Source organism: Canis lupus, chromosome 20, assembly GCF_011100685.1.
Source record: "Canis lupus familiaris isolate Mischka breed German Shepherd chromosome 20, alternate assembly UU_Cfam_GSD_1.0, whole genome shotgun sequence".
Taxonomy (NCBI): domain Eukaryota; kingdom Metazoa; phylum Chordata; class Mammalia; order Carnivora; family Canidae; genus Canis; species Canis lupus.
In genome coordinates this window covers 33361169-33389148 of record NC_049241.1, presented here as the reverse complement: position 1 = coordinate 33389148, position 27980 = coordinate 33361169, and the positions used below count along the sequence as shown (strand labels likewise).

Below are 27980 nucleotides of genomic sequence, written 5' to 3'. Positions count from 1 at the left end.
AGCTGATGTTTTCTTCTGGAACTAGAGCATTAACTTTTTTCGCTCTCTCCCCTTTTTTTTTTTTTTTTTTTAGTAACTCTTTATTTTGATAAATTTCAAACTTAAAAGCTGTAAGAATAGTACAAGGAATTTTTTTTTAGCTTGGAACCATCAATTGTTTGTTTTTTAAAATTTATTTATTCATGAGAAACAGAGAGAGAGAGTCAGAGACATAGGCAGAGAGAGAAGCAGGTTCATGCAGGGAGCCCGTTGTGGGACTCGATCCTGGAACTCCAGGATCACGCCCTGGGCCAAAGGCAGGTGCTGAACTGCTGAGCCACCCAGTCTTCCCCAGAACCACCAATTATTGAAGCCTAACCTTTTGCTATTTGAATTAGAGACCTTTAATTTTCCTATAACTTGACCACCATAGTTAGGAGTAATTTCTAAATACTGCTACTAGATTGAATTTTTCATTAGAAAATCTAAAAGGTGACAATATATTTTACTCTTAAGAGAAATGTGGGATTTAAAGATATGTAATGTACCTTGTTCTTTTGTAGATTCTATTCTTCATCAGTTATTTATCGTGCGATTCCTTGGTTCTATGGAGGTGAAATCAGACGACAGTCCAGATGTTGTTTATGAAACAATGCGGCAAATCTTAGCTGCCCGGGCCATCCATAACATCTTTCGTATGACAGAATCACATTTATTAGTCACTTGTGATTGTTTAAAGTAAGTAATGATCTCCCCGTTAAAAAACTGTAGGAAAAAATGTTTAAGTTCAGCCTAGTTAAAATTTGTTTTCCAAATTTTTAATTATAGGTTAATTGATCCACAGACACAAGTTACAAGGCTCACAGTGAGTTCTGCACATTTAAAGCTTTATTGGAAGGCTCTTTTATGCATATACATGTCTGTATTGTTATAAACATTCTGATTATATTAAAATACAGTATTAATTATGATTGGCTAAGTTATAATTAAGCCTATAGCCATCTCCCCCCAAGAAGTTTTAATTGAACATTCCATGTACTTAAAGAATCAGTGCAATCTGGTTGTCCTACTTAGTTTTTTAGTATATGGTACATGCTGCCTAGTTAAGGGATAAACACAATGATAGGAATTAAATGGTGAACACGAGTGAGTTTATTTTATAATTATAGGTGTTGAAATAGCTGCAAGTATGTGCTCTTATTTAATCATTTAATAAGATGGACTGTATTGTTACTGATTTTGATTTTGTAAAATGTATAAATGACAAATAAGTTGGATAGTCAACAGCCTCTTACTCTACCTGGTACTCCGAACCAAACATGATATTTTTGTTCTTAGGTTGCTATTCTGTTAAGAAAAAAAAAATGGCTCTAATGTTCTGTTTATAATGTTTTTGACTTAGTACTTGAGTTTTTCATGTAGAAGTGTGTACGTTTGTTTGAAAAATCTGTTTGCTTCTGATGTTTTCTGTGGCAGTTTCCATTACCCTGTGTAGTTTTGTACGCTACACACCAGGAAAATAAGAGGCTTTTTGGATTTGTTCTTCGGACATCAGGAGGGAGAAGTGAAAGTAATCTGTCATCAGTCTGCTATATATTTGAATCAAATAATGAAGGGGAAAAGGTACATGGCTTTTCAAAATGTGTTTCTGTTGTGAAATGTCTATCGTAGTTGAAGTCCTTAGTAAGATCTCTGGGAAAAACCAGATTTGGCCTAATCCATCTAAGTTGTTTGAGCAAATCCTGTTGCTCTGAAGATAGCTGAGCTGGTGGGTTGGCCCTTCTGACTACAGGCCTGTGTCTTCCTTGGCTGTTGATAGCTGGTGTAGTCTTCTGGCTTCATTAACTTACTCTGGGAATGCAGTATATTCCCATAATCGGCCCTTTTCAAGTGTTTTCAGCTTAGAGCAGCATCAGCATCTGCTTGCTTCATTCTTTGCAGACTTTACCATTTCAGTAAGGAATCTGAGGTAATAGGAAGATGGGGTATGTGCAATAGAAACTCATAGACTCTGAAGAATATACACAGATGCTTCATTTGGGGGCTGGAGCATTCTTTTTTTGTTTTTGCTTTTTAAAGATATTTATTTAGCATGAACAAGATGGGGGGGCGGTTGGGCAAGGGGAGAGAGAATCTTAAGCAGATTCTGTACTGAGTACAGAGTACAACATGGGGCTTGATTTCATGACCTGAGTTGAAATCAAGAGTCAGTCTTCAAATGAGTCCCCCAGGTGCCCCAGGGTTGGAACATTCTTAAATCACCTTTTGTTTGAAGCTGCCTGTTACAATGAGTTATAAATCTAGTTGTATCAGCCATTTAGAATCTTAAAATTGTTACTTTGATGTGAAAACTGCCTGAGGTTTTTCTACACTTTCCCCTTTTAGATTTGTGATTCTGTTGGACTGGCAAAACAGATAGCCTTGCATGCAGAACTGGTAAGAATCCAAGATAACTATCCAAGAATGTTATCCATTTTCTAAGTTAAGATTTTATTTATTTAGAGCACAGGTGGGGAGAGGGGCATAGAAACAGGGAGAGAATGAGAATCTCCAACACCCTACTACTGAGCTTGCAGCCCTATGCAGGGCTTGATCTCATGACCCTAAGATCATGACCTGAGTTGAAATTAACAGTCGGATGCTGAGCCAACTGAGCCACCCAACAGCCCCTTCAAGAATGTTATCTAAAATCTTTCATATTAGCAAGTAAATAAAATAATTTTGCTGTGCAAGGTTATTAATGGATACTATTGCTGGTATAGCATTAGAATTTGGATAAGTGACTAAGATAGAATATAAATTTTTAGTGTGCTTTCATATAAATATAAAAAAATACGAAAAGGTTGCTGCAAAGGCAGTATTAATTGAAAAAATTTAAAATTTGGGACACCTGAGTGGCTCAGCAGTTGAGTGTTTGCCTCTGGCTCAGGGCATGATCTCGGGATCCAGGATTGAGTCCCACATCAGACTCCCTCCAGGGAGTCTGCTTCTCCCTTTGCCTGTGTCTCTGCCTCTCTCTCTGTCTCTCATGAATAAATAAATAAAATCTTTTTTAAAAATCTAAAATTTAAAATTATTTCATATTTAATTCATTAGTTGTATTTGTCTGCTTTTCAGGATCGTAGGGCATCAGAAAAACAAAAAGAAATGGAGAGGGTAAAAGAGAAGCAACAGAAAGAACTCAGTAAACAAAAACAAATTGAAAAGGTATGTAGTCCCAATATCTAGATCTTCTCTGGTGTAATGTTTATGAAATTTCCTTAATTCAGGACTGTGACTTTCAGATTTGAATTTCCAAATGAAAGTCTGTTTCTCGTTCCTCAGCCACTTTATAACCAGATGATTCATAGCACAGCAGAAAAGGAAGACGTCTGTCTTCTGATAGGATGTTCACACTATGGTAACCGACATGTAGTTGACTTAGTTTAGCAAACATATCAGAACTTTTATATTTCCATATTCCAATGGCCCTATGTGTACACGTGTGTATGGGCTTTAACTGCCATTGCTGACAGCTTTACTGGTTTCCAGGAATGTATATGTAAACATTCAATGCTACCAGGAGTGTCAAATCATTGTCCATCTAACAGGATAATATTCAGGCAAATTTTAGAGCAAAATCTAAAGAACACATGAGATTGTAAGACCCAGTTATGGGTTGTGGCATTGGCAATGACAGTGGGAAAAAAAAAGAGACATTTGTGGGATACTTACTGAGTATAGATCAGCCGGAATTGGGAATAAATTGGACTTTCTGACAAAGGAGAGAGATATGAAGATGACCATGAAGTTGAGGCTTTCTTGCTAGGGTAGGCTGAGGGAGGGCAACAACTGATCTAACAAGATAAGTTGGATGCGGGGCGGCGGGGGGTAGTTAGGCAGGGATGTGGAGTGATCTGTTATGAACATTGTATTGGCATATAGTGAGAGTTAACAATGGTCTGAATATTATTGTTGCCATTAAAACAAAGAGGGCAACATTGGCTTTTACAGGATTTCTAAAATGGTGCCAGAATTCACTTTGGTGTTGCACTGGTTGTGTGTAGCCTTTGTTTTCAGTAAGTTGCCAGAATTATGCATAAATGTTTGACAGTATTGAAGTAGCTCTCAAGTTGTATTTTAAATGCATAGTTTTGCATTTGATTGCAAACAATAAACTTAGTTTCTTTTCTGTCTTTTCTACTAGGACTTAGAAGAACAGAGTCGCTTGATAGCTGCTTCCAGTAGACCGAACCAAGCCAGTAGTGAGGGGCAGTTTGTTGTCCTTAGCAGTAGCCAGTCAGAAGAGAGTGATTTGGGAGAAGAAGGAAAGAAAAGAGAGTCAGAAGCATGAACTTATCCTTGCTTTTTGGGTTGGTATTTCCCCCCTTGGAATTTATTGACAGTTTCTGTGGTGAAATGGCACAAGGTAACAACTATGTTGAAATATCAAGGAGACTAAAGTTTATATTTGCTTGTTTGTTTTAACTTCATTTTTAAAAATAAGATTGACCTTGATCACTTAGGTTTGCACTGATTTTTTTCCCTTAAAAATAATATACTATGCAGTAACATCAAATTCCACATGTCTAAGAGAAACCTGTTCATCTCCTTGAAGTAGATTGCTGAGGAATTATACTTGCTCAAGCCTTTTTTCCTTCAAATTGTGAACTTCTTATCTTGCATTGTAATTGGCTCTGACCATAAGAAAACTTTTATTCTTCAGCTTCAGGTATTCATGGATATGCTCCCTCTTCTCATTAGAAACATTTTTGCTGGCAGTGAGGAAGCTTTTGACTGAATTGGTTCAAAACCCTTTATACAAAGAATTCTACAAGTTTGCAAATATTTTAATTATTAAATGTGCAATAGAACTTTTATATAAAATTAGAGAAATTTTAGACTTAAGGTTTCAAATTGTGGCAGGTGGTACTGTGATTTCAGGGCACTTTCTTGGATTGCTCACATTTCTCTGATGTACTACACCTGATGCCAGTGGGAAAGAAGCGTAAGTGTCTTCAGTTCAAGATTGATACAGCCCGTGGCATTTAATTATCACATTCTTAGTTCTCAGGTTGGGACTTGAATTATTGCTGCAGAGCAGTAATGGTTAAAATAAGATTCTGGAATTTATTAAAAGGGATTTTTTTTTTGTTCAAGTACATTTTAGATTAGGACTTAACATGTAAGATATTGTTACAGGATAGCACATCGTATTTTCTGCATTGTGTGAAATAATTTTTATTCAAAATCAAGTGACATTTCAAAAGAAGTTCTATAACCGTTGTTTCCTGCTTAAAGTAAAAAAGCCCAAAGTTTAGTTTAGGAAATGTAATCTTTTAAATTTCAGACTGATATGCACAGTATTTTCATAATTCCATGTTTTGATAAAATACTGATCACCACTTTATATCCACAAAGGCAAATAATATATGAAAATAATTTGCACTAATTATTGTAAATACTTGTACTCTTCAAATGAGTAAAAGGTCTAATTCCATGAAAGATTGAAAGGAATTGAATGTTTGGTATAAGAGAGTTGACCAAGGAAAGATTTTAGCCTGGTGCCTAGGTTAAAATGACATTTCCCTATTGCCATGTCAAAACTTTTTTTTTCTTTACTCAGATTTTTAATATTGCTGATAGAAATTATGTAAAATTTTTTTTGTTTCACATGTAAAACTATAAAGAGAAGTTAAATATATTGAACAAAATACATAGTCACATATCTAAAATTTTCAAGAAATTAGCCACTTCAAGATGGAAAAGCCCATTGTTCTTTGATAGTCTTTTCTTAGTTCTGAATTAGAGATGGCATCTGTTTTAGTCTCTCAGTACAATGTGGCTGTTTCACACTGAATGCACACTGTTTTCTGTGGAAGGGAATAATTATATATAGGATCATGATATTCTTTTTATCCACGTGCCAAATGGGAATAATGATTACTTGATAATCATTATTTTGAAGCCTTATGTTACCAAAACATATAGTAACAAAATAGAAATTTATGGAGTACTTTTTGGAGAAAGTTGATTTTGTGCTTACTACAAGGGAATGCTTTCACAATAATTGTTATATGATTCCTTTGGTAGAAGTTGAAATTTCTGTGGTCCGCACCTCACTAGTCATGGCAGGTCCTGCTATTAAGACCTTTTTGAGAATTAGTAAGCTCTCTGTTTAAGTCTTTTGCTTATGTTATTAAGTTGTCAGTTCACTTAATTCAGATGAAACTTATCACCCTACAAGGAAGGTGATCAGCATTAGGAGGCTGGTACTGTGCCTGGTAACAAGTACAGGGCACAGTTGTTAGTACTCTGGGTCAAAGTGAATGCTGGAGTTAAAGGCACTGGCCAACTTAGGGATGCTGGATAGACCTGTAATTCGTTTTAGGTCATGATTTTGATAGGAATTTCTGCAATAACACACCCATGTCCACAGATCAGACCAAAGAGCATTACAACACCAAATAGAAGTCATGTGTGAGATTAACGATTTTAGGTATTTGAACTTTTGGTCCATTGCTATAGAACTATAAGAACTATTCCATACTGCAGATATTTAAGCATCGACTTTAAAAAACTTGCCTTTTTGTTTGAAGTTTCTGCATAATGTTAAAGCTGATCTTGGTCTGTTACTTTTTGAAATCACATCTGGTTCTGAATGCTTTGTGAGGTAGCTTTCTTGGATTCAAACTTGATGGTTTTTAGAAATTAACAAAACATTCTTCAAAAGAAATTAAGTCTACCTAATTCAGCTATGCACTCTGCTACATATAGGAACAGTACTTTTCTAACGATGGTAATGAAGTCAGTATATAGGAAACTTAATTACAGCTTTTCCCTTTAAAAATTTTAAAACTTGTTATCAAGGGACTGAACAGAGTCCCCAAAGCCAGTTTAGTTTTTGCCATTTCTACAATGATTAGTTTGTGTTTAATTTCAAAAGCATTTTCAGGCTCTAGGAGTGGTAAAATTATTACTCTTGCGCTTGAGAAAAGGATAGTAGGGTATGCATAACATTCTATGTAATGTACAGTCTTGTGTGGTAAAGGCATCTGAGTTAATTTTGAGTTATATGTAGGAACTACAGATATTTAAGATTTGAATCTTATTATAAATGCTGACAGATCCTAAGATCCTGTGTATTGAAAACCTGCTACCTGAATAAAATGAAAATACTAACATTGGTTTTGACTCCAACCTCCTAGCATTCAACTGTACTTTAAATATTCAAACACATTGTAGGAAGCAAGCCTTTCCTTTTATTTTAAGCAAGTTTGGCTTACTCTTCTTTCATGAATTTTGTTCTTCATTAATAACAAATATTTGAAACTGGAACTATACTATACTTTTAAACTAGTCTCTTGTGGCTGTACTCATGTAATTTACTTCAGCTAGTATGAGAATTGGGGATTAAGTTATAACGTGCAAAACTGCTTTGTATATTTGGTGATTTTGTAATGTTAAGTGAATTAGTTCTTATCTCACTGATATTAATCATGCATATATACAATTAAAAATCATGCTACATTTCCCTTTAGAATTGAAGAACTCAACTTTATGTAACGGTATACATGTGGGGTGGAGAGCTTATTTTTTTCATTTTGTCAAAGTAGGTATTCTCTGATAAGGCTTCAGGAAATATGCTGTTAGGAGATTTTTAATGTATAATAAAGTCCATGATTTTTGTATAGTCTTTTTTGTATGAAGTATTTGATATATACTCAGAATTCTGTTTCTCCAAGTCATTCCAAATGATGCTTGTGAAACAAATAGACTTTTTCTTAATCTGTTATGACACTATAATTACACATCTAGCCGCACTGCTATTTCATAACAGCTAAAATGAAAGAAAAGGTCACTTAACTGGGAAATAATACTAATTCATCACTAGTGATTTTTTCTCTTAGAAAAATAGGTTTCTCAATCATTATCCTAGAAATGTTACAAACAATATGTACTTGCTATGGTTGGCCCTATTCAAAGAAATACATATATTTTAAAGAGGCAGGTTGTGTACGCCAGCTTAAGTGGGCTTGGCCTGTTATTTTAATACTAATACATATTCTTCCCATGTGCTCTTTATACTTTCCTATAGCACTTAAGTTCTTTTCTTCTACTGGAGTATCTGTTCTTAGTTGTTTTGAATTTTATGAAATAATACACTTTTAAAAGGTCCAGGGAGTGGACAAAACTAACTTTAGAATTATGTAATTTTATCTAAGTGCATGTATATCCTAAATATATTTGTATATTGACATACCTATAAGCCACTACTCACTTATAAACAGACCCCACACTTTGATTAAAAAAAATAAAAATTATTCATGCCAGCAAATTTTGCAAGTTTTTAATGTGAACATTGTATCATTAAAGTCTATGCTTACTGAGTTAGTCTGTATAGCCATGAATCTTCACATCAGAAAGAAAACCTCTAACTTCAGTCTCCCTAAGATGGACTATATTTTGCTAAGAAAGTAATGCTAAACATAAACAAGGCTGTGTTGACTAGGTCTTTGGTGAAAATGGACCCACATCATCCTACCTACTGTTCTATTCTCCTTGTTGATGTGCCATCTATATTCTACAGAGGTGTGACTGGATATGTTTCCTCAGTTACTTTCCTCATTTCCCATATAGAAACCTGTACTTCCCTGCAACATGGAGCATACAGAAATAAAAATTTAAACTACATTCTATAACTGCTATCACAGTTTTAAGAGGGGAGTTCATAGCAATACAGGCCTCCCTCAGGAAGCAAGAAAAATTTCAAAAAGCCTAACATCTAAAGGAACTAGATAAAGAACAAGCAAAGAATAGAACTGATCAATGAAACTAGGAGCTGGTACTTTGAAAAGAGCAACAAAATGGATAAACCTCTAACCAGACTCATTAAAAAAAAAAAAATCCAAATAATACCACAGAAATACAATTATAAGAGAATATTATGAAAAATTATATGCTGACAAATTGGACAACCTAGAATAAAGTCCTAGAAACAACCTACCAAAACTGAAGTGGGAAGAAATAGAAAATTTAAACAGACCAATTACCAGCAAAGAGGTTGAATCAGTAGTAAAAAATAAATAATAAATAAATAGACCTCCCCACAAACAAAAGTCAGGACTAGATGGCTTCAGAGGTAATGATACAAAATAATTAATGCACTTTTATCAAGCTATTCCAGAAAATAGAAGAGAAAGGAAAACTTCCAAATTCATTCTATGAGGTCAGTATCCCCCTGATACCAAAATCAGATAAAGACCACCAAAAAAGTGAACTATAGGCCAGTATCTGATGAACATAGATGCAGAAATTCTCAACAAAATGCTAGCAAACAGAATCCAACACTACATTAAAAATCATCCACCACAGTTGAGTAGGATTTATTCCTGGGATACAAGTGTGGTTTGATACTCAATCAACATGACACATCACATCAATAAGAGAAAGCAAAAAAGCATTTGTATCTATTCATGATAAAAAAATTCTCAGCGGGCAGCCTGGGTGGCCCAGCGGTTTAGCGCCGCTGCCTTCAGCCCAGGGCATGATCCTGGAGACCCGGGATTGAGTCCCACATCAGGCTCCCTGCATGGAGTCTGCTTCTCCCTCTGCCTGTGTCTCTGCCTCTCTCCCTCCCTCTCTCTCATGAATAAATAAATAAAATCTTAAAAAAAATTCTCAGCAAAGTCTAGAAGGAACATACCTCAACATAATAAAGACCATATATAAAGAACCCACAGTGAACATCATACTCAATGGGGAAAAACTGAAAGCTTTCCCCTAAGGCCAGGAACAAGGTAAAGATGTCCACTCTTCATAGTATTGGAAGTCCTAGCCCCAGTGATTAGATGACAATAACAACAAGGATCCAAATTGGTAAAGAAGAAGTAAAACCAACAATTTGCAGATGACATGATACTGTATATAGAAAACCCTAAAGACCACCAAAATGCTAGAATTGGTAAATGAGTTCAGGATACAAAATCAATGTACAGAAAGCAGCAGAAATTGACATTAAAAGAAAGAGAAGCAAACCAAGAAAGAGACTCTTAACAATCGAGAATAAACTGATGGATATCAGAAGGGAGGTGGGTAAGGGAATGGGGTAAATAGTTGATGGGGATTAAGGAGTACACTTGCGATGAGGGCTTGAGTGATGTATGAATGGAAGTGTTGAAACTAATATTACACTGTATGTTAACTAAGTGGAACATAAGTTTTTAAAAACCCCTCTTATTTACAATTACACCAAAAATAACAAAATAACTAGGAATAAACTTAACCAAAGAGAGGAAAGACCTGTACTCTATAAAACATTGATGAAAGAAATTGAAGATGACACAAAGAAATGGAAAGACATTGCATGCTCATAGATTGGAAGAACAAATACTGTTAAAATATATACTACCAAAAGTAATCTACAGATTTAATGCAATCCCTATCAAAATACAGCATTTTTTATGGAACTAGAACAAACCTAAATTTTTTTTTTTAGAACAAACCTAAAATTTGTGTGGAATCACTAAAGACCCCAAATAGTCAAAGCAATCTTGAAAAAAAAACTTGAAGTATCACAATTTCAGATTTCAATTTATATTACAAAGCTGTAGTAATCAAAATGGTATGGTACTGGCATAAAAACACAGAGCTCAATGAAACAGAGTAAAAACCCAGAAATAAACCCATAATTTTAAGGTCAATTAATCTTTGACAAAAGAGGCAAGAATATACAATGGGGAAAAGACAGTCTCTTCAACAAATGGTGTTGGGAAAACTGGACTACTTTCTGACACCATATACAAAAATAAAATGGATTAAGAACCTAAATGTGAGATCTGAAACTACAAATCCTACAAGAGGGCACAGGTAGTAATATTGCTGACATCAGCCATAGCAACATTTTGCTAGATATGTCTCCTGAGGCAAGGGAAACAAGCAAAATTAATAAACAAACCATTGGTACTACATCAAAATAAAAAGATAAACCACAAAGGGAACAATCATCAAACTAAATGGCAACCTACTGAATGGGAGAAGATATTTGCAAATGACACATCCAATAAAGGGTTAGTATCAAAATATATAAAGAACTGATACAACTCAACACCCAAGAAACAAATAATCCAATTAAACAATGGGCAGAAGATATGAACAGACATTTCTCCAAAGAAGACATACAGATGACCAACAGATGCATGAAAAGATGCACAACATCACTTATCAGGGAAATGCAATCAAAACTATAATGAGATGCCTCACAGTTGTCAGAATGGCTAAAATAAAAAAGTGTTGGCGAGGATGTGGAGAAAAACGCTCATGAACTGTTGGTGCAAATGAAAACTGGTGCAGTCACTGTGGAAAACAGTATGGGGGTTCCTCAAAAACTTAAAAATAGAACTATATGATCCAGTAATCACACAACTAGGTATTTACCTCCAAAATAGAAAAACTCTAATTCAAAGTGATACATGCACCCCAACTTATTGCAGCATTATTTACAATAGCCAAATTATGGAAGCAGCCCAAATGTCCATCAATAGATAAACAAGAGGTGGTAAACATACACAATGGAATATTATTCAGCTATCAAAAAAGAATGAAATCTTGCCATTTGCAACAACATGGATGGATCAAGAGAATATAACACTGAGCGAAATAAGTTGGAGAAAGACAAATACCATGTGATTTTACCCATATGTGGAACTTAACAAATGAGCAAAGGGAAAAAAGCCAAGAAATAGACTTTTGACTAGAGAAAACAAACTGATGGTTACTGGAAGGGAGGTGGGAGGGGTGGGTGGGTTAAATAGGTGATGGGGATTAAGGAATGCACTTATGATGAGCACTGAATAATGTATAGAATAGTTGGATCATTATATTGTACACCTGAAACTAATATAACACTGTATGTTAACTATATGGCATTAACATAAATATAACTGCTTCTGTCAGTGAGCCCCTCTTGTGGGTTTAGTACTGTACTGGGTTCAGTACAGAATCACTAAGCCATTTGAAAACACTTGACTTCTGTCTCAGTGGTAACATTAACCAATAAGTGGTAACCTTCAGCCAGAGTTCTGTGGAAAGAAGGACTGCATGTTTCCCATTAATGATGACATTGCAAATGAAAGTTCTATTTCAGTTAACCAAAACCCCCCATTTCCGTGCAGGACTGTAAACAGGCACTTAAACTGGCCTTTGGACTTTTGCACAAGAACAGCTCATTTGTAGGTCAAGTACTGGGGTCCGTATTTTATTCAATGTAATTCCTAAGACATGTATGTACTTCTCTATAAAAAGAATTACTGTTAATAATACTGTTAATAATTACTGTTAATTACTGTTAATAATAATTACTGAATTATTTGAGGTAGCATCTATTGTTTTGACATGTAGAAATATAGATTCATACATTTAATGTAAAATCAATACAGAGTGAGAACTGATGTATGTCTCTAAGTTGAAATTTTACAGTTTGGGTTTAGTTTTTTAATTTACTTTGAGGGGAGGAGTATTTCTTTAAACTGCCTGTCAGATTGTTCTTGAAAAGCAATATGAGGATTTTTTTTTTTTTTTTTTTTTTTGGTGTATGGAATTTTTTTTTAAGTAGGCTCCATGTCCAGCATGGAACCCAACACTGGGCTTGAATTCATGATCCTGAGATCAAGACCTGAGCTGAGATCAAGTGTCAGACACTTAACTGAGCCACCCAGGTCCCCTGAGAAGCAAAATTAAGCATATTAAGAAAGTATTAATATCATATTTCAAAAGAATGTAGACTGCTTTGAGATTTTGGTTGCTAGGTAAAGTGAGAAATAATGAATCATGTAACAAGTCAAACTTTAAGAAATACAGCTTACAGAATTATACCTCTTCATCCAGAATGGTTTGACTACCAGGTTCCTGTGAAAATTCCTTGTCCATAAAGGTCGTATTCTTTGTAAAGGACATATGCTTTGAGACGGTTTGGTAATGGAAGGAAGGACATGAAGACCGGGCAGCGCAGACGTAAGCGCCCCATACACCGCCGGATCTTCAGGCGACACAGATGTCTGAGGGGTCGAGGGTTTGCTGAAATGAGAGAAACACGTTACCCGAAGGAAAAAGAGTTGCTTCATTTTTTTTAGTGATCTTAGGATTTGGTCAGCAAATGTGTGTTAAACCAAAATTTTCATTTGCAGTGTCTAAATGGAAAAAGTTCACAGGGAACCACAGCCTTTCCCTTCTCCTTGCAGCCCTTCTATTGACGTGATTACAGAACCTGGCCAATTTAAGAACCCAAAGGTCGGCATCAGTGTTGGGTCTGAAGTCCTTAAATCTACATGTATTCACCACCCCCTCAGGGTCAGCCTGGGAACTAAAGACCACCACCTTGTGGGGAAACTAGAAAGAAATTCTTGACTTCTGTGCCACTGTGAAAGAATGTGGTTTGAAGCGTCATTCAGTATTATCTGCAGGTTTCAATCTTCATTTCTCATCCGTGTTTTCATTACCATTTCATAGCTGCTAATCACTAAATCTACAGTGTTCCATATGACTAGGAGAAAGCTATCACCTACCATATAATGTGATTACCTGACAGAGTTCATCTATGGGGAATGGGGGTAAGCACAAATTAAGTTATAAATAGTTACTGTTTTTAGATAGGAATATATAGTATTTTGCTTGCTTTCTTTAGGTAAAGCTTTTTTTCTAAAAAAAATATTTTATTTATTTACTCATGAGAGGCACAGAGAGAGAGAGGCAGAGACACAGGCAGAGGGAGAAGCAGGCTCCATACAGGGAGCCTGATGTGGGACTCGATCCCTGGACCTCGGGATCATGACCTGAACCAAAGGCAGACACACAACTGCTGAGCACCCAGGCATTCCGTAGGTAAGGCTTTTAGCCAGAAAAGAATGTTTTTTACAAAGCAAATAAGAGAGACGCCTGAGTGGCTCAGCGGTTGAGCGTCTCCCTTCGGCTCAGGGCGTGATGCTGGGGTCCCAGGATTGAGTCCTGCATTGGGTTCCCTGCGAGGAGCCTGCTTCTTCCTCTGCCTGTGTCTCTGCCTGTGTCTCTCATGAATAAATAAATAAAATCTTTTAAAAAAACAAAAAAGCAAAGCAAATAAGAATGTAAAAACCCACTAGAATTTTTTTTGGTAAGAATCTTCTAAAAGAAAGAAAGATACTCACTCAAGATAAAATGGATTTCTGACCACAGCCCCTGTTTTTGGAGCACAGCTTTCAACTTTGAACAGATTTGAACTTGATCAACGTAATCAAGCATCACTCGAACAACCTTCCCAGAGAGATGTTGCAGCCACGACAATGTTATTACTTCACAGAACTGGGGGAGAAAATTGGAACTATGAAAGTAAATGAAAAACTTAAGTATCTATGTGGTTTAGAACACTAAACTCATAGTCAAGAACCAAGGTCTCAAGTCCCTCATTTATAAATTAAGACATTGAACAAGGAAATTTTTTTGTTGTTGTTTTTGGAAAATTTTTTTTAAGATTAATTTATTCTAGGGTGGGGAGGGGCAGAGGGAGAGAGAATCATCAAGCAGACTCCCCACTGAGCATGGAGCCTGCCGTGGGGCTTGATCCTAGGACCCTGAGATCATGACCTAAGCTGAAATCAAGAGTTGGCTGCTTAACTGACTGAGTTACCCAGGCGCCCCAAGGACATTAGTCCTTAGCTCTCACATTTGAAAATCTATTTACTATTGTACCTTCAGAACTATGTAAGATGTAAACAAGGTGTGAAAGAAATAGTTACCTAATACCTGTTGTCTCCTTTGGTTGGCCACAGGGCTTCTTGGAATAAAGATTACCTTTCCAGCTTCTTTGCCCCTAGACGCAGCCACCTAAGTTCTAGCTAGTGAAATGTGAGTGTAAGTGTGAGCAATGCCCAGAATGCACTTAGAGCAAGGTGTGTGCTGCTGCTTCCTGCCTGTCTCCTTGCTGGCTGGGTTGTGGACACAAGTTTCTCCTGTGGTCATGGAGCTCTCCAGTTAAAAGGCTGTTTACCTCTGGCCTTTATTTATATGAGAGAGGAATGAGCCATCTTATAATTTTTTTAAAAAGATTTTATTTATTTGAGAGCATGAGTGAGAGAGCACAAGCAGGGGGAGCAGCAGGAGGAGAGGGAGAAGCAGATTCCCTGCTGAGCAGGGAGCCCGAGCGGGGCTTGATCCCAGGACCCCAGGACCATGACCTGAGCTGAAGGCAGACACTTAACCAACTGAGCCACCCAGGCACCCTGAGCCATCTTATTAAAACCACTCTCATTTTGGGTTTTCTGTCATTCATCACCTATGCCTCATGGCTGAAGGAAAGAATAGTTTCTGTCTGTAGATAATTTATACACCTCTAGCAAGGTGCCCATGAAAGAAGTTAAATAGTATAAAATAAAAAGTCAGGAAATAGTACAAGATGATCTATACCTAAATGCCATCTCCCACATTAATCATAACCTAAAAATAGTATGCAATATTAAAACAAGATGTCTTTCACTTTTCATAATTGATTCGAAATGCTTTCTCCATTTCATTTCTTTTTTTTTTTGTTCTGATTTCACTATGGACTCAGGTATTCTAATATATCTACTCTGCTAAGCACAGATCTCTAAGCTGAGGGGAGTGGTGCATAGGAGTTTACACTGATGTCTTTGTGGAGTAGACACATCATCAGAAAGTGTTCTTTTTTTTTTTTTTTTTTCATCAGAAAGTGTTCTACAGATCATTTTGGCAAGTGGTAAGTGCAGCAGCAGCAGATTAGGGAGGACACCCACCTTAGACAGGAAAGGAGGGGCCTCTCTGAGGGGGTAACACTTGAAACCTGAAGGATGCCAGCTTTTTGAGAAATCAGGGGTACGCTCTGGTTTGGGGAAGTAGACGTGACCAGGTAGGGGGAGGAATGGGAGGCTGGTATGATGAAAGCCAACAGGAAAACGTCTCAAGAAGGAGGTGGTCAACTATTTATGGTGATTCCCTTTTCAACAAAAAGGTGACCAAAGAGGGGCACCTGGGTGGCTTGGTTGGGTGTCTTCCTTTGGCTGAGGTCATGATCTCAAGGTCCTGTGATCAAGTCCTGTGTTGTCCGACTCTCCACTTAGTAGGGAGTCTGCTGCTCTCTCTGCCCTTCCCCCTGCTCGTGCTCTTCTTTCTCTCTTTCTCTTTCCCAAATAAATCTTTTTAAAAAAAGAAGAAGAAGATGGCCAAAGAAACCTATTTAATCAAATTTTAGAGCTAAAAGCGATAGCGAAGAACCGAGGGGGTACAGGTATCAGGACCCCAGAAATGTTTTAGCTGGGTAACTCCCCCCTTCAAAGAAAAAGCATATCTAGTTAATAAGATGGCCCTGGTTCTTTAAAACTTTACTCAGATGCCACTTCATTTGGTGAAACTCCTTAGGTAAAGTCAAATCACTTTTCCCTCTGAACAGTTTCTGTACCTTTACGTCTACTACTGTGTCTACTTCACATGTATTTATCCTGTTAAAGTCTTTTTAGCTGTGAGCGGCTGGAGAGAATGGATAGACCCTGACCTACTGCTGTAGTTCAGGGCCACCAATAGCAACTGTGCACGTGGATACGGACAGTACTGTGCACTTACCATGGTATCTTTGATGACTGTAGATGTCCAGCCTTCAAAGGTATAGCAAGGATGAACTTTGTCTCCGTGAGGACAATCAAAGCATCGCTCTGTGTCATACCCATAATTCAGTAGCATCCTGAGCATGACTTCATCTTTCAGCGTGTACTGCAGGGCTGACGGGAAATGTAAAGGGTTGACTCTGCAGAAATAATTGACGTTGGCTCCGTGCCGTAGCAGCAGACTCACCAGCTCATAGTTGCCCATCCTCAGGGCTATCTGGAGGCAGTTAACAGGGTCTTGGTTAGGCAGAGCTCCAGCACTTAGAAGCAGCTTCACTGAAGAGAGGTCACCGTTTGACACTGCAAAATACAACGCTGACTTCCTGTGGTCGTCATAGTGTTTGCGGATTCTCTGGTCTAGCATGAAGTTCACATCGAATCCCGCCTGGATGAGGAGCTCCAGGCATTCAGGATGCGCTCCTGCTGCCGCACAGTGCACAGGACTGATCCCGCTCTGCTTAATGGCGGCAAGATCCGTGACTGGAACCAAAAGCTTTAGGGCTCTGAGAAAGAATTTCAAAGTGTATTTAAAAAAAAAAAAAAAAAAAAAAAAAACTGTCTTGGTTAAGATGCAGCAGTAACCTGTTTACGATGGTTTTATACTCGTACCAGATGGTATTAGTATCGGGTGGCATTTAGAACTTCCAGCCGAAAAGTGCTTAATTCCTGCATCCAAAAGCTCAGATACTTAGTAAAGTTGAATGAAACTACTGTTTAGATATAAAACTCAGAATTTGTCTAAGCAGGGAGACCTGAGGGTCCCCGTATTGCCTAAAGACCTGATAATAAAGTACTTTTATATCTCGCTCCTGGCTACAGAGGATGCCTGGCTTCACTGACTGGTTGAGTTTCTTATCTTAGAAGGGGTGCTGGAATTATAGGATCAGAGATGAAGAATATAAAGTTCCCAGAAGCTGCTCTGAAACCCTCCCCCTACCGTAGCTATTACTATTTCTCAATAATGTAAATGAACTTACAACAGGTGGCCTCTGTCAGCTGCCACATGAATGGGCAGGTGGCCTGAATTCTTAGGGACGTTGGCATCAGCTCCATGCTCTAGCAAAAGGGCCACAGAGTCTGGATTTCCTCCACTAGCGGCTTCAAGTAAGATGGACGAGGAGTCAGAGGCCTGAGCAAGAGCATTAGCTCCTAAAGGAGAAAAAGGTCTTGTTTTGCAAGAGTCTTTTCCACTGTCTTAAGCATCCTTAATATATCAGCACTACCAAAAAGCAATTATTAAGGAGCCATTTTAGCAAAGCACTAAAAGAAATAAAAAATGTACCTCCTGCTCTCAGCTAGTTTATAATGCAGTTGGGCAAGGAAGAAATGATGCAAGCAGTCTCTAAATTTTAATGAGGAGGCTGACAGAGTACTTCTATAAGTTATTTGTTTGGGACTTGAAAATTCCAGGAGAAGTGAGGTTACAAAAGGTGATTTTGTTTCCAGACCAGTCTATGAAAGCCCACCTACCCCATACTTATATGTAGGATGGTACCACCCATCCCGTTGGACCATGCCATCTGGTGTTATGGCATTTGTTCTGGTGTAACATGTTCTTAGGGGGCTGTTTGTAGTAAGCTACAATGTAGTTGTTTGCAGCTGAAGTTCGGGACTTAACAGTTAACAGGATAAATTGTAGTGCCCAGTAGGCTGAGTGTCATGTGATGGTGTGGATGGTAAGAGGACAGGTGTAGGCAAAATGTCCTCTAAAAGATCTCAGTTCTGACTCTGGGAAACAAAGGGTTGCAGAAGTGGAGGCAGGTGGGGGGAAGGGTGACTAGGTGATGGGCACTAAGGAGGGCACTTGATGGGATAAGCACCGGGTGTTACACTGTATGTTGGCAAATTGAATTTAAATTTTAAAAAGGAGAAAAAGATTACAGACATTTAAAAAAAAGAAAAGAGAAAAGATCTCAGTTTTGGATTCGGAGGGGAGCTGGATGGTGAAGGAAGGAGAAATGAATTTTGGGTCAATTGGAGAAGGCCTCTCAGTAAAATGGGTTTTGAAAAAACATTCTGGGCACAGCTCATAACAAACAGATGTAGTAGCTTTAAATTAGTAGAGACTCCACAGTCATCAGAATATAGTGGCTGCCCAAGAACTCCATTCCTAGAATACATGAAGAAAAGTCTAATCAGCCTCCATGGAAAGAGTGCTCACTATGTACAGGTTCCTGTGTATGCATAATTTCTAAACTTCACATCAACCCTAACAATTAGATGCTAGTATCTTCATTTTTTTTTTAAATTTTTTTTTTTTATTTATGATAGTCACAGAGAGAGAGAGAGAGAGAGAGAGAGAGAGAGAGAGAGAGAGAGGCAGAGACACAGGCAGAGGGAGAAGCAGGCTCCATGCACTGGAAGCCCGACGTGGGATTCGATCCCGGGTCTCCAGGATCGCGCCCTGGGCCAAAGGCAGGCGCCAAACCGCTGGGCCAACCAGGGATCCCCGTATCTTCATTTTAAAGATGAAAAAACTGAGGCTCGTTGAGGTTTGAGTAACTTTTCCCAGAGATGCACAGCTGGTAAGCAAGATAGTCAGGATTCACATACAGGTAGTCCAGATCCAGAGCCCATTTCTATGATGCCATGTTATCACTCTGGTAATGCAGGATGGTAAAGTAGTATGACTTGGAATGAGACAGACATGGGTTCAAATCTTGGCTCTGCCATTTACTACCTATGTCACTTTGTATAAATTACTTCATAAGGGAGTTAACCTCAGGGAAATACCTTATGGAGGTCAACTGATGCTGGTTTCTTGAAAGAGTTAAGAATTGAAAATCTGGTGCCTCTCTATATTTTAATCAATGATCTACATAAAAGGTGACTCTTTGTGTAGATTAAAGATCCAGTGATTTTTGTTATTCTAGCTAATGACTCTAGACATTGCTGATATTGCTCATTTGAAACACCTTACTTAAAATGTCTTATGGCTATTGCTTGGGAACTACAAAGTCCCCCTCACGACCCCATATGATGGGAAAGTTTCAGGTAAGTCTAGAAAGCAGAAAGTTGTTCTTAAAAATAGGAGTCCCTATATTCTAGAATATTGGAGATCAGGACCATGTATTATTAAAAAAGAAATAAGGCTTCTGTACATAAACAGGAAGGAGAATAAAGAAGGTAAATCTAATATTGGGACTGTATTAAATCTTGGTAAGGATTTGCTTCTTTGACAAAAAGCTCTAGATACTACATTATTTCATCAGTGGGGGGGTCTTGGCCTCAAAGACAATAAATGCCAAAGTTCTCTTAGCCAGGGTCTCTGTCAGTTAAACCAGGATCTTGAATTGGTGGGGGGGTTAAAGGGAAGTCCTGCAATTGCTACCACCCCTAACCCTCTATCCTTAGATGTAAAATGAAGATAGTGCCTACTTCACAGGGTTTTAGAAGATCACATGAAGCAGCACAGTTAGCTTAATGTCTGGTGCTTAGAAAATACTCAATAAATATAAGTTGCCTTCCCCTTTTCTCAGTTGTGGTTATTACTGGAGAGAGAACTGGGACCCAGAGAGAAGCTACCAGGAACAATTCCTAACTACTGAAGCATCTGGTAACACACTGGACTGCCCTGTGACTTAGCTCAGCAGAGACAACATGTAGGGGGTGATGTGGGGCCTTTTGTTCTGTGAATCTAGAAAAGGAAAACACACAACAAACAAAAAACCCAACCATCCTCAGCATGGTTAGGGAATATTATGTAAAAGAGTAACCTGCACCCTACTAATTTTAGGGAAATTACTTCACATTGAAGGAGAAATATTCAGTCTCTACTCTAGGCTTTTTAGTAGCCAATGTTCACACATGCTTTCATCAAATATCTGTGTTAGGCTTAAATAAAATGTTAACTTCTATTATTTTGAAGCTCTCCATGAATAGGAGGACACTTGCATCATGTTACCCCTTGGGAGTGTGCTGACCGTATAGAAAATCTTGCCTTTCTGCAGTAACATCTCCATGATTTCAGTGTGTCCACTCTGGGCAGCAAGAGCAAGAGGAGTGAATCCATAGGAGCTCTGTGGGTCAGGGTATGCCCCAGAAACCAATATCAGCTTCACTATGTCCTGCCTGCCCAGTCTGGCTGCTTCATGGAGAGCTGTCCTCTCGTTGGTACACCGCAGATTGACATCTGCCCCATAGCCAATTAGCAAGGCAGCCATCTCATAGGAGTCACGGAGAACAGCTGGAAATTAGAAGTAAAATAGGCATAATGTTCACCAGGAAATTTATGGCCAAGGTATCTTATTAGTCAGTGTCCCTCAGGCTTTTTAAGGAGCTCCTCCTACCTACTCCCATGTGCCAGCATTTTGTGCTTAGGGAACAGACTGTAAAATGAAGCTTATATCCAATAATATTAATAGTGTTTTATATCTATAGCCTACTGGCTTTTTTGTAAGCCATGAACAGTTGTCATCTATTGGCTGCTAAGGTAGCTGAAAAACATAAACATGAAATTTTCATTTATCATTTTTATGTGCCTTCCCTCAAGAAAATGGGAACTTAGGTACCCAATACAGCCCTAGAAATGCTTATTAAGTGCATTAAACAGAGAGAAACAAAACCAGCAATAATCAGGAAATTATTTTTTTTAGAGAGAGAGACTGCACATGTGTGCGTGAGCAGAGGGGCAGAGGGAGATAGAGAATCCCAAGCAGGCTCCACGCTCAGCACGGAGCCCAATTTGGGACTCAAGTCTCAGGACCCTGAGATCACAACTTGAGCTGAAATCAAGAGTCACGCACTTACCAACTGAGCCACCCAGGCGCCCTAGGAAATTATTTTTAACCTCATATTTTGTTAAAATTTTCTAATTGGCTCTTCTGCATTTATGCTGTAATCATTCACATATGGATGACAATCTGCAAGTCCTTCAAGATTCTAAAACAACTTGATGGATCCATCTTCCAGGGTGCCTGGGTGACACAGTCGGTTAAGTGACCAACTCTTGGTTTTGGCTCAGATCATGATGTCAGGGTCCTGGAATCAAGCCCCATGTCTAGCTCCATGCTCAGCTTAGAGTCTGCTTGAGCTTCTCTCTCCCTCCCCCTCTCTGCCCCTATCGCTTATGCCTGTGCTCTCTCTCTCAAATAAATAAATCTTTAAAAAATATATGTTCCTATCCATCTCCCTATCCATTTGTTAATGTGCCATGGAAAGTGCTCTAGAACTGGAAATACAGAGTGCTAAGGGTATCAGGGTCTTAACTCATTGAGCTGGCATTAGTGTGCACTTTGATTCTGGGAACTCATATCCTTTGTTTTAGGAAATCATTTTCTTGGCTTATTCATTGATGATATACCATCTCCATCTTGTCTATTCTCTTTCTACTATTTCTGAGATTCACATGTTGCTCTCTTTTAGATAGTCTGAGCTTTTTTCTTTTTCTTTCCTATTTCCCATTTCTTATCTTTTTCTGGATGCTTTCATCTCCCAGCATTTGATTTGAGTTTTATAATTCCACTACCATTTTTAATTTTCAAGAGCATTTTTTGGTTCAATATTTTTGTAATGTCCTGTTATTTCATTACTTCTTACTAATTCTCTAACATTATCATAATTTCCCCCTACATTATATTTTCCCTAAATAGTCTGTCTCCTTCAAGTTGCTTATCTCTGCTGAAGTCTTTTCTCAGATAGTCATTCTTGTCAGTCTGCTCGTGATTAAGAGTTGGGGACTAGAGCTAATTGGGGATCCTGAACATTGGGAGTAGCTCCTGGACTGTGTTCCTAATTGAGTGTTGATATGCCTGGGCCATTTGTTGGGAAGCCCCCAACTTCACTTTCATTATATCAAATTCCCCAGAGAAGCCTCCTCTTGGAAGGTAGAGTTCTGGCTGCCAGCTTTCTAGAATCCTGGTGGAAGAGGAGGGCTGGGAGGTCTCACCAGTGTTTGCTTAATTTCTCCAGTGTTTTCCATCCAGTACTCCCACCATTGCTGAATATCCCCCCAGTCTAGAGAGCCTCTGTTTAAACCGCCCAGAAAATGAACCTCCAGAATTCAGGTGGCATGAGAGAGGGGTCTCTCTTTGCAGGGCAGATTGGGAGAAGGGATCTGCCTATGAGGACTTATTCCTTAATAGTGTTCCAGCAATTTTCCTATGTTAGCTCCGTGTCCTTCACCAGTGCTCCACAAGGTAACTATTACCCAGAACTTCCATGCCTTTTGATGTAATTGTGTTGCTTTCTCCGCTAGCAAGTTAAAATTTGGCTTTCTTGTCACTGACTACTCATCCACCTGCTCTCCAGGTTTTAAAAAACTATGTTGCTATTGTCTCTTCTCCGGTTCTTCTCATTGTTTTGTATCTTACTTAAAAAAAAAAAAGATTTTATTTATTGATTTGAGAGAGAGAACAGCAGGGAGAGCAACAGGCAGATGGAGAGGGAGAAGCAGGCTCCCCACTGAGCAAGGAGTCCAATGCAGGGCTCAATCCGAGGATCCTGGGATCATGACCTAAGCCATAGGCAGATGCTTAACCAACTGAGCCACCTAGGCACCCCTGTATCTTACCTCTTCTAAACAATGTAAGTATAATTTTAGTGAAGACTCAGGAGGGAGCAAAATCGCTCATTTATATTCAACCTGCCATCAGTTGCCTCCTACTCTGTTCACCCCTTATACCCAAATTAACTCGTTAAGGAACCGTGCAAAATGATCACCTAATTGGCAGAGATTCTACACCAGGCCATCCCACAGGCCAGTCTCTACAAAACCTCTTAGGTACCCACATCTGGTCAGGTGGAACCAGGATGGCAGCACGGCAACTATGCACAAAAAGCTGTTTTTCCATTTGCAACGACATGGATGGAGCTAGAGAGTACTATGCTGAGTGAAATCAGGGAAAGATAAATACCGTATGATTTCACTTACATGTGGAATTTAAGAAATAAAACAAATGAGCAAGGGGCGGGGTGGGGGGCATGGAAGAGAGACAAAGGCAAACCAAGAAACAGATTCTTAACTATGCAGAACACACGGATGGTTGCCAGAGAGGAGGGTGGGGATGACATAGGTGAAGGGGATTAAGGAGTGTGCTTGTCATGATGAGCACCAGGTGTTGTATGGAAGTGCTGACTCGTGATATTGTACATATGAAACTAATATTACACTGTATTTAAACTGGAATTAAAATTTTAAAAAGTTCCCTTTGAAACCTGTGGGCATAGGTGACACTCGGAATCACAGACTGTTTTCCAGAGACAAGGTATTAGTTTACCTGTAAGAAGAAGAGAATTGCCTTCAGAATTCTTGGCATTCGGATTGCAGCCATTGAGAAGAAGAAAACTGGCATTTTCTAAGAGGCAAGTGCTGACAGCCAAAAAAAGTGGTGTTTCACCATTGTGGGTGGTTTGCTCCCACACGCTGGGTTTTGAAGCTGAAATAAATCCATTAGACCACACAGGTTAAGATACAGAAATAAGTTTTAAATTTATTTCTCAGAAGCATCAGGAAGAGTTATAAAGGGAGCTTACCTTTCAGGGTTATTTCCAAAATGTTCTTGTTTAATTGCACCGCAGCCTTATGCAGAGGAAGCCAGCCCATCCCATCTGCTTCATCAAAAGCAGAATGGTACTTGGTCAAGTGTGACAATGCATCTTCCTTACCTATTAACAAGTCAAATGGGAACAGATTCACATTTGGCACACACAGGAGGCAGCCCAAGCTGCTTCTGAATTCCACCTTCAGGAGAGGACAGAATTCTACCACCACGCTTCATGAGAGACACATGAAAATGGCATAGGCAGGACGAAGCAACAGTAAGGCCTTTTGCCTAGCGTTCCTCTGTTAGCACCCCCTGTCCCCCTCCAGGCCTGCGACTGCCTCCTCATATTGTCGTGTACAGACCAACAGCTCACAGCTCAGCCCCTCCCCCCCCACCTCGCCCAGGAACTCAGCAGGGCTTTGCTAAATTGTGCCACGGTATTTTCTTATGGGCTCTAGAGAATCATAGGTGGATCTGGATTGCACAAAGGTTGAGCATTTGGGAGAACCTGCTTCTAGGCTTCCTGAATTTAGCAGAGATAGAATAGGAAGAGTACTTAACTGTCTCTATTGTTTCAATTATCTTCTTGTACTCAGCTCTCAAAAAGTGATGGAAGCTGCATAGAAAACAAATATATATATGTAAGCCCCAAACTGAGGGAAAAACAAAGGCACTTAATAAAAAAACAAAGGGTAAGGGCAATGGTAGTCAGCTGAGGATGAACTGAGGCAGTTACTGAGGCTTCACGGAAATACTTCCAAAATACAGTGTGACCCTAAATGCACTCCAGGGAAACTGCTCTTCCGGCATTATTCCACCTGTCTCAAGAAGTGTTTCCTAATTCCTTCAAGTGCCTGACCAACTCAGCAAGCTTTCCTAAGTACCATATAACTCTTGCAAGTCCAATGACAGAGATTTGTAACAATAGTTAATTTTAATTTCTCTGAAACATTTCAATCATCAAAATCTTAATGCTGGGATCCCTGGGTGGCGCAGCGGTTTAGCGCCTGCCTTTGGCCCAGGGCACGATCCTGGAGACCTGGGATCGAATCCCACGTCGGGCTCCCGGTGCATGGAGCCTGCTTCTCCCTCTGCCTATGTCTCTGCTTCTCTCTCTCTCTCTCTCTGTGACTATCATAAATAAATAAAAATTAAAAAAAAATCTTAATGCCTTTCAACCTAAAATAATGACTTAATTACTGAATGGATTTAAAAATTTTAATCATAAGGTTAATATAACATAATCTAAGAAACCCAACTTCTTTATAAAACTTTAAAGATTATTCCTAAATGTAACACAAAAGTGTAAGAGTGGTGTGGTAAAGAGCACAGACTCTGAAGCCAGACTGCCTGCCTCTCACTTACTAGCCCTGTGACTTTGGGTAACACTTACTTGTCTCCTCATCTCTACGCGGGGATAATAGTACTTACTACATGAGAATTAAAATTTAAATGAGTCAATATTTATGAAATGCTTAAATAGGATGGCACAAAGTGATCAGTCCATGAGTTTGTTACTTAAAAAAAACAAACAAACTATAGTTTTAGGTCAACATCTCTATAATTATAAAATCTCTTGGAGTTAAAATATATTTATTCAGTTTTACCTCCAGCAGGCAAATAGAAATCACCATCCCAAGCAAACAGGGTTTATCACCGCTGAAAAACAATAGTAACTAGCCAGAGGTGGGGGTCCGGGGGGGGGTGGGGGTTGGGAATGAGGTTGAAGATCAGCTAGCCAGAGACCATTTGAGCAGGTGTGCCTGGCTGTAAACATTCTACCTCCAGGGCGATTCTTTTCCACCACTGGGGGACCCATGAGTTCCTTTTCTATTGCTGTCATTACAGAACTCCGCATACACACCCTTTGGAAAGGGTTTAAGTTTACATAATTCCTCCTTGTGATTTGAATAAAGACTGGACCTGACCTCATCTCCCCACTGAGGTTGAGGATAATTTTCTCTTTGTGTTGGTTGAATTTATGCATTCCCTTGGCTCTGCAAAGACAAGATGCATTCGAGTCCTCTATTCATATCCTCATGTATTTCTTCTCATTTCCAGCCTGCCAGTCCCCAAGCCAGAATTGCTACCAAACTCCTTCAACTGTTTACTCCCTAATTACATCCTGAATTATTTCCAAATTTTCCTGTCTGGCTGGTGAGACATCAAGTCTCATAGGTATTTAAATGAGAGCTCCTTGGATTTTGACCTTCTCTCCTGTTTTTATCATAACACTAGCATCATGCTAATGACAAGTCTCAACTGTTGAATGCTCACATCACATCGCCAGTGGGATACAATACCTCTCATCTGCAGGCGCCTGCTGTGTAGTCCCCGGCCGGTGAACGTCCTGTAAACTCCACTGGATGATGAGCTGGGTATCAAAGTCCTCATCTGTGTCTTCATCACTGGTATAATTATCCATGTGGAATGCTGACAGATTTAAAGTCAGAATGAATTAAAAATATTTTTCCAGCTGAGAAAACAAGATAATCAAATACTTAAAATTGCAAGTGAAATTCAGAAAACTACAAATTGATAGGATTGATAGATGCTAAATTTAGAAAAAAATACTCATTAAATTTTTCCCATAAATTTAAAATAGTTTTCTGAACCGCCACAAATTTAACATAAATTATAAGTCTCCATGAGCAGCCATTTACTTAAAGCCTATTCAAGAAAAACCACCTTCATATAAAACTTAGGTAGGTGTCATTCTAACTATGAAAATAATGATTTATTTTAGACTTGGCTTAGGAGTTTTTTCTCAGTGAATGTAGCACTTACCCCGAAGGACAGCTTTATGCTGAAAATAACAGTACACACTAAAAACAAACATATTACAGGAATGTGCACTCTCATAATACAGCATATGACAGGAGTAGTGGTAGTAAAAAAACAATGTATCTATTAGGCAATATCTCAATGGTTTTTAAAAAAACTTTTCCATTTTAGCATAGAATAGGTTTGATCACATACCAAAGACATTTACCTTCTGTTATATCCTTTAGGAGAGCACGGAAGTTTTCACTGTTAAAGATTAGCACATCAGAATTTTCATTTATATTTAGGATCTCCACTCCCCTGTAGTGACCATTCCATTAATAGCTTTGCTATAAATACCTGATCATAAGACAGTCTGGCATATTATCCGTGTTTTTTTTTTTTTTTTTTGCATGTGGTTTAGCTCTCTTTGGAAACATGATCTCTTTTCTTCACTGCTATATTCATCAAATTTAAAGGACCAAACATTTTATTCCTGGTATAAAATGCTTTTGCAGGGGGGCATTTTCTGTGTGAAATAATTCATTCTCTTAAGACTCACGCACATAGCCACTGCAGAACAGAATCAATTTTCCACTAGAGAGGCCAAACATTTTTTTTTCTCTGACCGATTTATCAAAACAACTGTCCCAACAGTCCCAATTCACTGGGTAGCTGCACCTACATTTTCTGTAGGTTACAGAGCTGCGGCCTCAAGTATCCTGAGAATCTCAAGGAAGAAATTAATTTCACACAAGATAATAAAATTTCAACTATAGTTTTGTTTCATTGAAATGTTTTAGAATTGTTCATCTATACTAATATTATGAATATATGCTAAATAATAAGACTATTAACTATTAAAATAAGAGACGCTTGGCATTTCCAATTAAACAGGAAATCAATGGGTATGTAGGCCTGCCCCCAGCCATCTTTTTTTAAAAAAATATTTTATTTATTTATTCATGAGAGACACACAGAGAGAGGCAGAGACATACATAGGTGGAGGGAGAAGCAGGCTCTTCATAGGGAGCCCAATGTGGGACACGATCCCAGGACCCCAGGATCACAACCTGAGCCAAAGGCAGACGCTCAACCACTGAGCCACCCAGGTGCTCCTGCCCCCAGC

General features: G+C 38.6%; 2 protein-coding genes across 9 annotated transcripts in view; one reads left to right on the top strand and one right to left on the bottom strand.

Annotated features, from left to right (window-relative positions):
• Positions 1-14352, top strand: part of APPL1 (adaptor protein, phosphotyrosine interacting with PH domain and leucine zipper 1) — a 43271-nt gene extending 28919 nt beyond the window's left edge. For 4 of the 5 annotated variants that reach the window (XM_038566107.1, XM_038566105.1, XM_038566108.1 and 1 more), the window contains 6 exons: positions 543-717; positions 808-844; positions 1456-1602; positions 2365-2415; positions 3097-3186; positions 4166-7654. In XM_038566107.1, coding sequence (XP_038422035.1) covers positions 543-717; positions 808-844; positions 1456-1602; positions 2365-2415; positions 3097-3186; positions 4166-4312 — 647 coding nt within the window. In that variant the 3' untranslated portion in view covers positions 4313-7654. Of the gene's footprint in view, positions 1-542; positions 718-807; positions 845-1455; positions 1603-2364; positions 2416-3096; positions 3187-4165; positions 7655-14166 lie in introns of those variants that run through there. The other variant, XM_038566106.1, reaches the window with a different exon arrangement.
• On the bottom strand, positions 307-27197 carry ASB14 (ankyrin repeat and SOCS box containing 14). 4 transcript variants are annotated; one of them, XM_038566110.1, is made up of 11 exons: positions 27081-27197; positions 26392-26521; positions 24649-24704; positions 24078-24209; positions 23822-23980; positions 20545-20790; positions 17582-17753; positions 16564-17107; positions 14139-14292; positions 12832-13032; positions 510-744 (listed from the first exon to the last, which is right to left on the bottom strand). In XM_038566110.1, exons 2-10 carry the CDS (start codon positions 26511-26513, stop codon positions 12854-12856), a joined length of 1764 nt encoding a protein of 587 aa, XP_038422038.1. In that variant the 5' UTR covers positions 26514-26521; positions 27081-27197; the 3' UTR covers positions 510-744; positions 12832-12853. The 4 variants fall into 4 exon arrangements, with proteins under 4 accessions (XP_038422041.1, XP_038422039.1, XP_038422038.1 ...); XM_038566113.1 differs by lacking the exon at positions 20545-20790 and having other exon boundaries at positions 307-744; XM_038566111.1 differs by lacking the exon at positions 24649-24704 and having other exon boundaries at positions 509-744.
• Positions 27198-27980: the final 783 nt, after the last annotated feature.

Excerpts from the sequence above, each read along its gene's own strand:
- ASB14 (XM_038566110.1), bottom strand. The coding sequence starts at position 26,513 with ATGGATAATTATACCAGTGATGAAGACACAGATGAGGACTTTGATACC. Across the intron at positions 23,981-24,077 it reads TTTGGAAATAACCCTGAAAG|CTTCAAAACCCAGCGTGTGG; the intron begins GTAAGCTCCCTT and ends GATTTATTTCAG. Across the intron at positions 20,791-23,821 it reads CAATTCTCTTCTTCTTACAG|CTGTTCTCCGTGACTCCTAT; the intron begins GTAAACTAATAC and ends TCTAATTTCCAG.